This window comes from Rhinoderma darwinii, unplaced genomic scaffold, assembly GCF_050947455.1.
Source record: "Rhinoderma darwinii isolate aRhiDar2 unplaced genomic scaffold, aRhiDar2.hap1 Scaffold_1020, whole genome shotgun sequence".
Taxonomy (NCBI): Eukaryota; Metazoa; Chordata; class Amphibia; order Anura; family Rhinodermatidae; genus Rhinoderma; species Rhinoderma darwinii.
In genome coordinates, this window is record NW_027461902.1 from 43,484 (window position 1) to 59,964 (window position 16,481).

The 16,481-nt window shown below is 50.3% G+C and overlaps 1 protein-coding gene across 1 annotated transcript; it reads left to right on the top strand.

The window, feature by feature from the left end:
* Positions 1-2,754: 2,754 nt before the first annotated feature.
* LOC142698338 (gastrula zinc finger protein XlCGF66.1-like) lies at positions 2,755-15,583 on the top strand. The gene is made up of 5 exons (XM_075847900.1): positions 2,755-2,843; positions 11,296-11,450; positions 15,119-15,304; positions 15,389-15,512; positions 15,567-15,583. The coding sequence occupies exons 2-5, from the start codon at positions 11,328-11,330 to the stop codon at positions 15,581-15,583; spliced, it is 450 nt and encodes a 149-aa protein (XP_075704015.1). The 5' UTR covers positions 2,755-2,843; positions 11,296-11,327.
* The last annotated feature ends 898 nt before the right edge of the window (positions 15,584-16,481 follow it).

Genomic DNA, 16,481 nt, shown 5'->3' on the forward strand with positions numbered 1-16,481 from the left:
ATTACAGGAGGAGGTATAAGAGGAGAGAACTACAACTCCCAGCATGTCCAGACTGTTATTATGTGATATCAGAGAACATTAGAGGGAGGAGATATAAGAGGAGAGTACTACAACTCCCAGCATGTCCAGACTGTTATTATGGGATATCAGAGGACATTACAGGAGGAGGTATAAGAGGAGAGAACTACAACTCCCAGCATGTCCAGACTGTTATTATGGGATATCAGAGGACATTACAGGAGGAGGTATAAGAGGAGAGAACTACAACTCCCAGCATGTCCAGACTGTTATTATGTGATATCAGAGGACATTACAGGAGGAGGTATAAGAGGAGAGAACTACAACTCCCAGCATGTCCAGACTGTTATTATGGGATATCAGAGGACATTACAGGAGGAGGTATAAGAGGAGAGAACTACAACTCCCAGCATGTCCAGACTGTTATTATGGGATATCAGAGGACATTACAGGAGGAGGTATAAGAGGAGAGAACTACAACTCCCAGCATGTCCAGACTGTTATTATGTGATATCAGAGGACATTACAGGAGGAGATATAAGAGGAGAGGACTACAACTCCCAGCATGTCCAGACTGTTATTATGTGATATCAGAGGACATTACAGGAGGAGATATAAGAGGAGAGAACTACAACTCCCAGCATGTCCAGACTGTTATTATGTGATATCAGAGGACATTACAGGAGGAGATATAAGAGGAGGAGAACTACAACTCCCAGCATGTCCAGACTGTTATGTGATATCAGAGGACATTACAGGAGGAGATATAAGAGGAGAGAACTACAACTCCCAGCATGTCCAGACTGTTATTATGTGATATCAGAGGACATTACAGGAGGAGATATAAGAGGAGAGGACTACAACTCCCAGCATGTCCAGACTGTTATGTGATATCAGAGGACATTACAGGAGGAGATATAAGAGGAGAGAACTACAACTCCCAGCATGTCCAGGCTGTTATTATGTGATATCAGAGGACATTACAGGAGGAGATATAAGACGAGAGGACTACAACTCCCAGCATGTCCAGACTGTTATTATGTGATATCAGAGGACATTACAGGAGGAGATGAGGAGAGAACTACAACTCCCAGCATGTCCAGGCTGTTATGTGATATCAGAGGACATTACAGGAGGAGATATAAGAGGAGAGGACTACAACTCCCAGCATGTCCAGGCTGTTATTATGGGATATCAGAGGACATTACAGGAGGAGGTATAAGAGGAGAGAACTACAACTCCCAGCATGTCCAGACTGTTATTATGTGATATCAGAGGACATTACAGGAGGAGATATAAGAGGAGAGAACTACAACTCCCAGCATGTCCAGACTGTTATTATGTGATATCAGAGGACATTACAGGGAGGAGGTATAAGAGGAGAGGACTACAACTCCCAGCATGTCCAGACTGTTATTATGTGATATCAGAGGACATTACAGGAGGAGATATAAGAGGAGAGAACTACAACTCCCAGCATGTCCAGACTGTTATTATGTGATATCAGAGGACATTAGAGGGAGGAGATATAAGAGGAGAAGACTACAACTCCCAGCATGTCCAGACTGTTATTATGTTATATCAGAGGACATTACAGGAGGAGATATAAGAGGAGAGTACTACAACTCCCAGCATGTCCAGACTGTTATTATGGGATATCAGAGGACATTACAGGAGGAGGTATAAGAGGAGAGAACTACAACTCCCAGCATGTCCAGACTGTTATTATGTGATATCAGAGAACATTAGAGGGAGGAGATATAAGAGGAGAGTACTACAACTCCCAGCATGTCCAGACTGTTATTATGTGATATTAGAGGACATTACAGGAGGAGGTATAAGAGGAGAGAACTACAACTCCCAGCATGTCCAGACTGTTATTATGGGATATCAGAGGACATTACAGGAGGAGGTATAAGAGGAGAGAACTACAACTCCCAGCATGTCCAGACTGTTATTATGTGATATCAGAGGACATTACAGGAGGAGGTATAAGAGGAGAGAACTACAACTCCCAGCATGTCCAGACTGTTATTATGGGATATCAGAGGACATTACAGGAGGAGGTATAAGAGGAGAGAACTACAACTCCCAGCATGTCCAGACTGTTATTATGGGATATCAGAGGACATTACAGGAGGAGATATAAGAGGAGAGGACTACAACTCCCAGCATGTCCAGACTGTTATTATGTGATATCAGAGGACATTACAGGAGGAGGTATAAGAGGAGAGAACTACAACTCCCAGCATTCCTCTGGCTCCTCCCCTCACACAATTGCTGACAACATATAGAAGAGAAAACACTGAAACATCACCTGATCACACGTCACAGAGCCCCGCCCCATCAAAGAGCCCCGCCCTTCATGGCACGTGGTTATCGCCTGGCCACACTTTATACGGCACAGAAGCCCCGCCTCCTCGCATAGCCCCGTGATTTATTATTATTTGCGCTTCTCTCCGCCAAACAGCTAAGCTCCGCCCCTCCGGTGCTGATCACATGACGGTGACGTCACACAGGTCCTTGATCCACTTTGCTGCACAGTTAAGCTCCGCCCCGTCCGGTGTTGATCACATGACGGTGACGTCATCACAGGTCCTTCAGACAGAGTCCTATTACAGATACGTAGCAGGTCCTGGTCGGTGGAGGACTGGTCGTCACTACTGTTGTGTTCTCTCTGTTATCAGTCAGTAGAAGATTTCCCATGATTCACAGCGGTGTATACAGAGGATATATATATATATATATTACCTGCTACTAAGCTGCATTCTCCCCTGTCTTACATTATTAGTAGAAGAAGACGCGGCGTGTGACTGCAGTGTAAGGTAAGATGACGTCACACGCGTTATATGTGAGGAGAGAGGCCGCCGGTGACATGTTATATGTGAGGAGAGAGGCTGCCGGTGACGTGTTATATGTGAGGAGAGAGGCTGCCGGTGACATGTTATATGTGAGGAGAGAGGCTGCCGGTGACATGACACGTGTTATATGTGAGGAGAGAGGCTGCCGGTGACATGTTATATGTGAGGAGAGAGGCTGCCGGTGACATGTTATATGTGAGGAGAGAGGCTGCCGGTGACGTGTTATATGTGAGGAGAGAGGCTGCCGGTGACGTGTTATATGTGAGGAGAGAGGCTGCCGGTGACGTGTTATATGTGAGGAGAGAGGCTGCCGGTGACATGTTATATGTGAGGAGAGAGGCTGCCGGTGACGTGTTATATGTGAGGAGAGAGGCTGCCGGTGACACGTGTTATATGTGAGGAGAGACGCTGCCGGTGACATGTTATATGTGAGGAGAGAGGCTGCCGGTGACATGTTATATGTGAGGAGAGAGGCTGCCGGTGACGTGTTATATGTGAGGAGAGAGGCTGCCGGTGACATGTTATATGTGAGGAGAGAGGCTGCCGGTGACGTGTTACATGTGAGGAGAGAGGCTGCCGGTGACGTGTTATATGTGAGGAGAGAGGCTGCCGGTGACATGTTATATGTGAGGAGAGAGGCTGCCGGTGACGTGTTATATGTGAGGAGAGAGGCTGCCGGTGACGTGTTATATGTGAGGAGAGAGGCTGCCGGTGACATGTTATATGTGAGGAGAGAGGCTGCCGGTGACACGTGTTATATGTGAGGAGAGACGCTGCCGGTGACATGTTATATGTGAGGAGAGAGGCTGCCGGTGACATGTTACATGTGAGGAGAGAGGCTGCCGGTGACGTGTTATATGTGAGGAGAGAGGCTGCCGGTGACATGTTATATGTGAGGAGAGAGGCTGCCGGTGACGTGTTATATGTGAGGAGAGAGGCTGCCGGTGACGTGTTATATGTGAGGAGAGAGGCTGCCGGTGACATGTTATATGTGAGGAGAGAGGCTGCCGGTGACATGTTATATGTGAGGAGAGAGGCTGCCGGTGACATGACACGTGTTATATGTGAGGAGAGAGGCTGCCGGTGACGTGTTATATGTGAGGAGAGAGGCTGCCGGTGACGTGTTATATGTGAGGAGAGAGGCTGCCGGTGACATGTTATATGTGAGGAGAGAGGCTGCCGGTGACGTGTTATATGTGAGGAGAGAGGCTGCCGGTGACGTGTTATATGTGAGGAGAGAGGCTGCCGGTGACGTGTTATATGTGAGGAGAGAGGCTGCCGGTGACATGTTATATGTGAGGAGAGAGGCTGCCGGTGACGTGTTATATGTGAGGAGAGAGGCTGCCGGTGACGTGTTATATGTGAGGAGAGAGGCTGCCGGTGACGTGACACGTGTTATATGTGAGGAGAGAGGCTGCCGGTGACATGTTATATGTGAGGAGAGAGGCTGCTGGTGACATGTTATATGTGAGGAGAGAGGCTGCCGGTGACGTGTTATATGTGAGGAGAGAGGCTGCCGGTGACATGTTATATGTGAGGAGAGAGGCTGCCTGTGACGTGTTATATGTGAGGAGAGAGGCTGCCGGTGACGTGTTATATGTGAGAATAGAGGCTGCCGGTGACACGCGTTATATGTGAGGAGAGAGGCTGCCGGTGACGTGTTATATGTGAGGAGAGAGGCTGCCGGTGACATGTTATATGTGAGGAGAGAGGCTGCTGGTGACATGTTATATGTGAGGAGAGAGGCTGCCGGTGACGTGTTATATGTGAGGAGAGAGGCTGCCGGTGACATGTTATATGTGAGGAGAGAGGCTGCCGGTGACCTGTTATATGTGAGGAGAGAGGCTGCCGGTGACATGTTATATGTGAGGAGAGAGGCTGCCGGTGACATGTTATATGTGAGGAGAGAGGCTGCCGGTGACGTGTTATATGTGAGGAGAGAGGCTGCCGGTGACGTGTTATATGTGAGGAGAGAGGCTGCCGGTGACGTGTTATATGTGAGGAGAGAGGCTGCCGGTGACGTGTTATATGTGAGGAGAGAGGCTGCCGGTGACATGTTATATGTGAGGAGAGAGGCTGCCGGTGACGTGTTATATGTGAGGAGAGAGGCTGCCGGTGTTATGTTATATGTGAGGAGAGAGGCTGCCGGTGACGTGTTATATGTGAGGAGAGAGGCTGCCGGTGACGTGTTATATGTGAGGAGAGAGGCTGCCGGTGACGTGTTATATGTGAGGAGAGAGGCTGCCGGTGACGTGTTATATGTGAGGAGAGAGGCTGCCGGTGACGTGTTATATGTGAGGAGAGAGGCTGCCGGTGACGTGTTATATGTGAGGAGAGAGGCTGCCGGTGACATGTTATATGTGAGGAGAGAGGCTGCCGGTGACGTGTTATATGTGAGGAGAGAGGCTGCCGGTGACATGTTATATGTGAGGAGAGAGGCTGCCGGTGACGTGATATATGTGAGGAGAGAGGCTGCCGGTGACGTGTTATATGTGAGGAGAGAGGCTGCCGGTGACGTGTTATATGTGAGGAGAGAGGCTGCCGGTGACGTGTTATATGTGAGGAGAGAGGCTGCCGGTGACATGACACGTGTTATATGTGAGGAGAGAGGCTGCCGGTGACATGTTATATGTGAGGAGAGAGGCTGCCGGTGACGTGATATATGTGAGGAGAGAGGCTGCCGGTGACGTGTTATATGTGAGGAGAGAGGCTGCCGGTGACGTGTTATATGTGAGGAGAGAGACTGCCGGTGACATGTTATATGTGAGGAGAGAGGCTGCCGGTGACGTGTTATATGTGAGGAGAGAGGCTGCCGGTGACGTGTTATATGTGAGGAGAGAGGCTGCCGGTGACGTGTTATATGTGAGGAGAGAGGCTGCCGGTGACGTGTTATATGTGAGGAGAGAGGCTGCCGGTGACGTGTTATATGTGAGGAGAGAGGCTGCCGGTGACGTGTTATATGTGAGGAGAGAGGCTGCCGGTGACATGTTATATGTGAGGAGAGAGACTGCCGGTGACGTGTTATATGTGAGGAGAGAGGCTGCCGGTGACATGTTATATGTGAGGAGAGAGGCTGCCGGTGACGTGTTATATGTGAGGAGAGAGGCCGCCGGTGACGTGTTATATGTGAGGAGAGAGGCTGCCGGTGACGTGTTATATGTGAGGAGAGAGGCTGCCGGTGACGTGTTATATGTGAGGAGAGAGGCTGCCGGTGACGTGTTATATGTGAGGAGAGAGGCTGCCGGTGACGTGTTATATGTGAGGGGAGAGGCTGCCGGTGACGTGTTATATGTGAGGAGAGAGGCTGCCGGTGACGTGTTATATGTGAGGAGAGAGGCTGCCGGTGACGTGTTATATGTGAGGAGAGAGGCTGCCGGTGACGTGTTATATGTGAGGAGAGAGGCTGCCGGTGACGTGTTATATGTGAGGAGAGAGGCTGCCGGTGACGTGTTATATGTGAGGAGAGAGGCTGCCGGTGACGTGTTATATGTGAGGAGAGAGGCTGCCGGTGACGTGTTATATGTGAGGAGAGAGGCTGCCGGTGACGGGTTATATGTGAGGAGAGAGGCTGCCGGTGACGGGTTATATGTGAGGAGAGAGGCTGCCGGTGACGTGTTATATGTGAGGAGAGAGGCTGCCGGTGACGTGTTATATGTGAGGAGAGAGGCTGCCGGTGACGTGTTATATGTGAGGGGAGAGGCTGCCGGTGACGTGTTATATGTGAGGAGAGAGGCTGCCGGTGACGTGTTATATGTGAGGAGAGAGGCTGCCGGTGACCGGTTATATGTGAGGAGAGAGGCTGCCGGTGACGTGTTATATGTGAGGAGAGAGGCTGCCGGTGACATGTTATATGTGAGGAGAGAGGCTGCCGGTGACACGTGTTATATGTGAGGAGAGGCTGCCGGTGACGTGTTATATGTGAGGAGAGAGGCTGCCGGTGACGTGTTATATGTGAGGAGAGAGGCTGCCGGTGACGTGTTATATGTGAGGAGAGAGGCTGCCGGTGACCGGTTATATGTGAGGAGAGAGGCTGCCGGTGACGTGTTATATGTGAGGAGAGAGGCTGCCGGTGACATGTTATATGTGAGGAGAGAGGCTGCCGGTGACGTGTTATATGTGAGGAGAGAGGCTGCCGGTGACGTGTTATATGTGAGGAGAGAGGCTGCCGGTGACGTGTTATATGTGAGGAGAGAGGCTGCCGGTGACGTGTTATATGTGAGGAGAGAGGCTGCCGGTGACATGTTATATGTGAGGAGAGAGGCTGCCGGTGACATGTTATATGTGAGGAGAGAGGCTGCCGGTGACGTGTTATATGTGAGGAGAGAGGCTGCCGGTGACGTGTTATATGTGAGGAGAGAGGCTGCCGGTGACGTGTTATATGTGAGGAGAGAGGCTGCCGGTGACGTGTTATATGTGAGGAGAGAGGCTGCCGGTGACGTGTTATATGTGAGGAGAGAGGCTGCCGGTGACATGACACGTGTTATATGTGAGGAGAGAGGCTGCCGGTGACATGTTATATGTGAGGAGAGAGGCTGCCGGTGACATGTTATATGTGAGGAGAGAGGCTGCCGGTGACGTGTTATATGTGAGGAGAGAGGCTGCCGGTGACGTGTTATATGTGAGGAGAGAGGCTGCCGGTGACGTGTTATATGTGAGGAGAGAGGCTGCCGGTGACGTGTTATATGTGAGGAGAGAGGCTGCCGGTGACGTGTTATATGTGAGGAGAGAGGCTGCCGGTGACGTGTTATATGTGAGGAGAGAGGCTGCCGGTGACGTGTTATATGTGAGGAGAGAGGCTGCCGGTGACGCGTTATATGTGAGGAGAGAGGCTGCCGGTGACGTGTTATATGTGAGGAGAGAGGCTGCCGGTGACGTGTTATATGTGAGGAGAGAGGCTGCCGGTGACGTGTTATATGTGAGGAGAGAGGCTGCCGGTGACGTGTTATATGTGAGGAGAGAGGCTGCCGGTGACGTGTTATATGTGAGGAGAGAGGCTGCCGGTGACGTGTTATATGTGAGGAGAGAGGCTGCCGGTGACATGTTATATGTGAGGAGAGAGGCTGCCGGTGACGTGTTATATGTGAGGAGAGAGGCTGCCGGTGACATGACACGTGTTATATGTGAGGAGAGAGGCTGCCGGTGACGTGTTATATGTGAGGAGAGAGGCTGCCGGTGACGTGTTATATGTGAGGAGAGAGGCTGCCGGTGACGTGTTATATGTGAGGAGAGAGGCTGCCGGTGACGTGTTATATGTGAGGAGAGAGGCTGCCGGTGACGTGTTATATGTGAGGAGAGAGGCTGCCGGTGACGTGTTATATGTGAGGAGAGAGGCTGCCGGTGACGTGTTATATGTGAGGAGAGAGGCTGCCGGTGACGTGTTATATGTGAGGAGAGAGGCTGCCGGTGACGTGTTATATGTGAGGAGAGAGGCTGCCGGTGACGTGTTATATGTGAGGAGAGAGGCTGCCGGTGACGTGTTATATGTGAGGAGAGAGGCTGCCGGTGACGTGTTATATGTGAGGAGAGAGGCTGCCGGTGACGTGTTATATGTGAGGAGAGAGGCTGCCGGTGACGTGTTATATGTGAGGAGAGAGGCTGCCGGTGACGTGTTATATGTGAGGAGAGAGGCTGCCGGTGACGTGTTATATGTGAGGAGAGAGGCTGCCGGTGACGTGTTATATGTGAGGAGAGAGGCTGCCGGTGACGTGTTATATGTGAGGAGAGAGGCTGCCGGTGACATGACACGTGTTATATGTGAGGAGAGAGGCTGCCGGTGACGCGTTATATGTGAGGAGAGAGGCTGCCGGTGACGCGTTATATGTGAGGAGAGAGGCTGCCGGTGACATGTTATATGTGAGGAGAGAGGCTGCCGGTGACGTGTTATATGTGAGGAGAGAGGCTGCCGGTGACGTGTTACGTGTGAGGAGAGAGGCTGCCGGTGACGTGATATATGTGAGCAGAGGCTGCCGGTGACGTGACACGTGTTATATGTGAGGAGAGAGGCTGCCGGTGACATGTTATATGTGAGGAGAGAGGCTGCCGGTGACGTTATATGTGAGGAGAGAGGCTGCCGGTGACGTGTTATATGTGAGGAGAGAGGCTGCCGGTGACGTGTTATATGTGAGGAGAGAGGCTGCCGGTGACGTGTTATATGTGAGGCGAGAGGCTGCCGGTGACGTGTTATATGTAAGGAGAGAGGCTGCCGGTGACATGACACGTGTTATATGTGAGGAGAGGCTGCCGGTGACGTGTTATATGTGAGGAGAGAGGCTGCCGGTGACGTGTTATATGTGAGGAGAGAGGCTGCCGGTGACATGTTATATGTGAGGAGAGAGGCTGCCGGTGACGTGTTATATGTGAGGAGAGAGGCTGCCGGTGACGTGTTATATGTGAGGAGAGAGGCTGCCGGTGACGTGTTATATGTGAGGAGAGAGGCTGCCGGTGACGTGTTATATGTGAGGAGAGAGGCTGCCGGTGATGTGATATATGTGAGCAGAGGCTGCCGGTGACGTGACACGTGTTATATGGGAGGAGAGAGGCTGCCGGTGACGCGTTATATGGGAGGAGAGAGGCTGCCGGTGACGTGCTATATGTGAGGAGAGAGGCTGCCGCTGACGTGTTACATGTGAGGAGAGAGGCTGCCGGTGACGTGTTACATGTGAGGAGAGAGGCTGCCGGTGACGTGTTACATGTGAGGAGAGAGGCTGCCGGTGACGTGTTAAATGTGAGGAGAGAGGCTGCCGGTGACGTGTTACATGTGAGGAGAGAGGCTGCCGGTGATGTGTTACATGTGAGGAGAGAGGCTGCCGGTGACGTGTTACATGTGAGGAGAGAGGCTGCCGGTGACGTGTTATATGTGAGGAGAGAGGCTGCCGGTGACGTGTTATATGTGAGGAGAGAGGCTGCCGGTGACGTGTTATATGTGAGGAGAGAGGCTGCCGGTGACGTGTTATATGTGAGGAGAGAGGCTGCCGGTGACGTGTTATATGTGAGGAGAGAGGCTGCCGGTGACGTGTTATATGTGAGGAGAGAGGCTGCCGGTGACGTGTTATATGTGAGGAGAGAGGCTGCCGGTGACGTGTTATATGTGAGGAGAGAGGCTGCCGGTGACGTGTTATATGTGAGGAGAGAGGCTGCCGGTGACACGTTATATGTGAGGAGAGAGGCTGCCGGTGACATGTTATATGTGAGGAGAGAGGCTGCCGGTGACATGACACGTGTTATATGTGAGGAGAGAGGCTGCCGGTGACATGACACATGTTATATGTGAGGAGAGAGGCTGCCGGTGACACGTGTTACATGATATAAAGAGGTATTTCCGTCACATGTAGAACATATTCGATGAGACCTCCAGTGGTAACACAACTTTCCATGTCTGCACCCCCCACCCGGCTGTATACCTCTCTCTACACGTCTTTTATATATAATGGACTTCAATGCTGCCTTGTCTGTTCTTTATAAAAGTCTCCATCCTGATAATGAGATTTCCCCGGCTTTCTCTTCCTCTCTGCTTTGCTATCAATTCCATGATGATTCAGCACAGCATCACATGACCAGCTACAGACCATACCATTTCTTCATGCTGGGGACACACTGATTATCATTGTCTCTGAGAAACCATAAGTATACAGACAGGGAGGATGCACTATATTCTTCAATACCTTTGTGACGGTAACCTAAGTATCAGTTGTAGCTGAAGATAGAAGCCCCCCCCCCCCCTCCCCGTACAGAACGTGTGTCGTACAGGAACTGCTGATGGGTGACACATTGATCTCCATAGACTCAAGTAGAGAAAGCGTGTCACCGAGCCCGATCCACACTGCTGCTAAGCAACCGCCCCAGTCTGATATATAGAGATAAATAACAGGTGAGGGACACATGGAAAACCAGAATGAAGCACATGGGAGAGTTTAGTTTAGGCCGGAGTGTCCCTTTAACCGGATATTCCATAAATATCTGATAGATGCGGGTCCCTCCTATGGGAACCCCACCTATGTAGAGAAGAGGGGTCCCCTGACCCGCCTGATGAGGTGGTAGCTGCGTCCAGGAGGACAATGAATGTAGAGGGGGCCAAGCTCGTCTGTTTCCTTTACACCTGTAGAAGTGAATAGAACGAGTCGTACATGTGTGACCACCTCTTTATTAATTCTCTGCCTGTACCGGTCACCAGCAGCCCCCTTTATCCACATAGGTCCGGGTCCCCCCTAGTCCACGTGGGTACGGGTCACCCCTCTGGGACCCGGACCTCTTATCAATCAGACATTTATGATCTATCCTGTAGATAATTGTCGGTCCCGGTCATGTCCCTTTATTCCATGTGGTGGAGACTCGGAGAACCGGTTCCTCTCAATAAGTGAGATTCTGTATTTCCCACATGACGTCGTCCCCTGTATGATTCTCTCCTCTTCTCATAAAGACGCCTGCAGTACTACAACCTCCAGTGGATCCATGTTCTCATCCAGAACGTTCCTTCTCCTGAATGACCCACCAACGATGGACAAGGACAGCAATGAGGTGACCACAAGAATATTAAACTTCACCCTGGAGATCATCTACCTGCTGAGCGGAGAGGTAAACGTTTCTATATTTCTATGTTCTTTATTGTATTATGTAACAAGTCACACATAAGAGGAAGAAGCCGGTGTCCTGTATACCATCTACGAGACCTTCCAAGTGACGGGAAGAAGTGAAGATCAGCCAGCAATATGGTCCGTTATGTGTCATGGTAATAGTAATGTAGAGTAATGAGAATAGTAAGTAGTCACGTTGTAACTAGGAGGAGAAGGGCCACCGGGACCAGGGGGAGAAGGACCACAGGGACCAGGAGGAGAGGGACCACCGGGATCAGGAGGAGAAGGACCACCGGGATCAGGAGGAGAAGGACCACAGGGACCAGGAGGAGAAGGACCACAGGGACCAGGAGGAGAAGGACCACAGGGACCAGGAGGAGAAGGACCACAGGGACCTGGAGGAGAAGGACCACAGGGACCTGGAGGAGAAGGACCACAGGGACCTGGAGGAGAAGGACCACAGGGACCTGGAGGAGAAGGACCACAGGGACCTGGAGGAGAAGGACCACAGGGACCTGGAGGAGAAGGACCACAGGGACCTGGAGGAGAAGGACCACAGGGACCTGGAGGAGAAGGACCACAGGGACCTGGAGGAGAAGGAGCACAGGGACCTGGAGGAGAAGGAGCACAGGGACCTGGAGGAGAAGGAGCACAGGGACCTGGAGGAGAAGGAGCACAGGGACCTGGAGGAGAAGGAGCACAGGGACCTGGAGGAGAAGGAGCACAGGGACCTGGAGGAGAAGGAGCACAGGGACCTGGAGGAGAAGGAGCACAGGGACCAGGAGGAGAAGCAGCACAGGGACCAGGAGGAGAAGCAGCACAGGGACCAGGAGGAGAAGGAGCACAGGGACCAGGAGGAGAAGGACCACAGGAACCAGGAGAATCACATGGCCGGAGTCTGTCCTGGAGACGAGTATTTCTACCACTAGTCTGACATCTATATAGAAACATAGAAGATGACGGCAGGAGGAGAATCACATGGCCGGAGTCTGTCCTGGAGACGAGGATTTCTACCACTAGTCTGACCTCTATATAGAAACATAGAAGATGACGGCAGAAGAATCACATGGCCGGAGTCTGTCCTGGAGATGAGGATTTTTACCACTAGTCTGACCTCTATATAGAAACATAGAAGATGACGGCAGGAGGAGAATCACATGGCCGGAGTCTGTCCTGGAGACGAGGATTTCTACCACTAGTCTGACCTCTATATAGAAACATAGAAGATGACGGCAGGAGGAGAATCACATGGCCCGGAGTCTGTCCTGGAGACTAGGATTTCTACCACTAGTCTGACCTCTATATAGAAACATAGAAGATGACGGCAGGAGGAGAATCACATGGCCGGAGTCTGTCCTGGAGATGAGGATTTCTACCACTAGTCTGATATCTATATAGAAACATAGAAGATGACGGCAGGAGGAGAATCACATGGCCGGAGTCTGTCCTGGAGATGAGGATTTCTACCACTAGTCTGACCTCTATATAGAAACATAGAAGATGGCGGCAGGAGGAGAATCACATGGCCGGAGTCTGTCCTGGAGATGAGGATTTCTACCACTAGTCTGACCTCTATATAGAAACATAGAAGATGACGGCAGGAAGAGAATCACATGGCTGGAGTCTGTCCTGGAGATGAGGATTTCTACCACTAGTCTGACCTCTATATAGACGCATAGAAGATGACGGCAGGAGGAGAATCACATGGCCGGAGTCTGTCCTGAAGATGAGGATTTCTACCACTAGTCTGACCTCTATATAGAAACATAGAAGATGACAGCAGGAGGAGAATCACATGGCCGGAGTCTGTCCTGGAGATGAGGATTTCTACCACTAGTCTGACGTCTATATAGAAACATAGAAGATGACGGCAGGAGGAGAATCACATGGCCGGAGTCTGTCCTGGAGATGAGGATTTCTACCACTAGTCTGACCTCTATATAGAAACATAGAAGATGACGGCAGGAGGAGAAGGAGCACAGGGACCAGGAGGAGAAGGAGCACAGGAACCAGGAGAATCACATGGCCGGAGTCTGTCCTGGAGACGAGGGTTTCTACCACTAGTCTGACCTCTATATAGAAACATAGAAGATGGCGGCAGGAGGAGAATCACATGGCCGGAGTCTGTCCTGGAGATGAGGATTTCTACCACTAGTCTGACCTCTATATAGAAACATAGAAGATGACGGCAGGAAGAGAATCACATGGCCGGAGTCTGTCCTGGAGATGAGGATTTCTACCACTAGTCTGACCTCTATATAGACGCATAGAAGATGACGGCAGGAGGAGAATCACATGGCCGGAGTCTGTCCTGAAGATGAGGATTTCTACCACTAGTCTGACCTCTATATAGAAACATAGAAGATGACGGCAGGAGGAGAATCACATGGCCGGAGTCTGTCCTGGAGATGAGGATTTCTACCACTAGTCTGACCTCTATATAGAAACATAGAAGATGACGGCAGGAGGAGAAGGAGCACAGGGACCAGGAGGAGAAGGAGCACAGGAACCAGGAGAATCACATGGCCGGAGTCTGTCCTGGAGACGAGGGTTTCTACCACTAGTCTGACCTCTATATAGAAACATAGAAGATGGCGGCAGGAGGAGAATCACATGGCCGGAGTCTGTCCTGGAGATGAGGATTTCTACCACTAGTCTGACCTCTATATAGAAACATAGAAGATGACGGCAGGAAGAGAATCACATGGCCGGAGTCTGTCCTGGAGATGAGGATTTCTACCACTAGTCTGACCTCTATATAGACGCATAGAAGATGACGGCAGGAGGAGAATCACATGGCCGGAGTCTGTCCTGAAGATGAGGATTTCTACCACTAGTCTGACCTCTATATAGAAACATAGAAGATGACGGCAGGAGGAGAATCACATGGCCGGAGTCTGTCCTGGAGATGAGGATTTCTACCACTAGTCTGACCTCTATATAGACGCATAGAAGATGACGGCAGGAGGAGAATCACATGGCCGGAGTCTGTCCTGAAGATGAGGATTTCTACCACTAGTCTGACCTCTATATAGAAACATAGAAGATGACGGCAGGAGGAGAATCACATGGCTGGAGTCTGTCCTGAAGATGAGGATTTCTACCACTAGTCTGACCTCTATATAGAAACATAGAAGATGGCGGCAGGAGGAGAATCACATGGCCGGAGTCTGTCCTGGAGATGAGGATTTCTACCACTAGTCTGACCTCTATATAGACGCATAGAAGATGACGGCAGGAGGAGAATCACATGGCCGGAGTCTGTCCTGGAGATGAGGATTTCTACCACTAGTCTGACCTCTATATAGAAACATAGAAGATGACGGCAGAAGAATCACATGTCCGGAGTCTGTCCTGGAGACGAGGATTTCTACCACTAGTCTGACCTACTATATAGAAACATAGAAGATGACGGCAGGAGGAGAATCACATGGTCCATCTAGTTGACATTTATATTATTTCCTACTTATATTTCTCTTAGGATAGATCTAGGATTACACCGGGCAGGTTTACATTTCTGATCTTGCCCCACATTAATGTCAGATTGTGCCCTCGTGTTCTTGTGTTTGTAGTTTCTTTCCTCCTGTAATATATAAAGTTTTCCATCGTGTCCCATTTTCCCTTGTTATACAAATGTCGTTTTTTAAGTTTCTTTCTCTCCATACACAGGATTACACAATAGTGAAGAAGACATGGGGTGACTGTGTGGCCCCCAGCAGTCATGAGTCAGGAGGGCGGAGCAGGAGCCGGAACCCCATCACAGAGGTCCCTCCTCACTCCCTGATACATGAGAGGAACAATAAGCAGAAGATCCTAGAACTTCTCCACAAGATGACTGAGCTGCTGACTGGAGAGGTGACACTGCTGGGAATGCTGGGAAATTATACAATATCAGCACTGGAGGAGTCTGGGTAATGACTGTGTCATTGTGTGTGTCAGGTTCCTATAAGGTGTCTGGATGTTGCTGTCTATTTCTCCATGGAGGAGTGGGAGTATGTAGAAGAACACAAGGCTCTGTACAAGGAGGTCATGATGGAGGACCACCGGCCGTGCACATCACAAGGTAAAACAATATATATATTTGTTTTAACCCGTTAAATAATACCTGTCATTTCAGGTGACTTATCAGAATAATTTACTATGTGTGTGTGTGTACATGAGTAATCATCCGTTTTCCCCTCTGTAATCTCTATTTCTAATTGTCCTTTGTCCCTGAACTCCAGAGGGGGCGTTCATGAGCTACTATGATGTCTCCCTTGCACAGCAATTACAGGGAAGGGGAGATCCTACTCCACTATATCTCAATAGCACACCCTCCGAAGCAAAAGCAGCATGGAGGATATTATACAGCAGTAATGAGCAGTGTAGCTGTGACTCCCAACACTGGGGTGAGAGAGAACACTTACTGGAAGCAGCATGGAGGACATTATACAGCAGTGATGAGCAGTGTAGCTGTGACTCCCAGCACTGGGGGAGAACACTTACTGGAAGCAGCATGAAGGATATTATACAGCAGTAATGAGCAGTGTAGCTGTGACTCCCAACACTGGGGTGAGAGAGAACACTTACTGGAAGCAGCATGAAGGATATTATACAGCAGTGATGAGCAGTGTAGCAGTGACTCCCAGCACTGGGGGAGAGAGAACACTTACTGGAAGCAACATGGAGGACATTATACAGCAGTAAGGAGCAATGTAGCTGTGACTCAGAGCACTGGGGTGAGAGAGAACACTTACTGGAAGCAGCATGGAGGACATTATACAGCAGTGTAGCTGTGACTCTCAGCACTCGGGTGAGAGAACACTTACTGCAATCAGCATGGAGGATATTATACAGCAGTGATGAGCAGTGTAGCTGTGACTACCAGCACTGGGGTGAGAGAGAACACTTACTGGAAGCAGCATGGAGGACATTATACAGCAGTGATGAGCAGTGTAGCTGTCACTACCAGTACTGGGTGAGAGAGAACACTTACTGGAAGCAGCATGGAGGACATTATACAGCAGTGATGAGCAGTGTAGCTGTGACTACC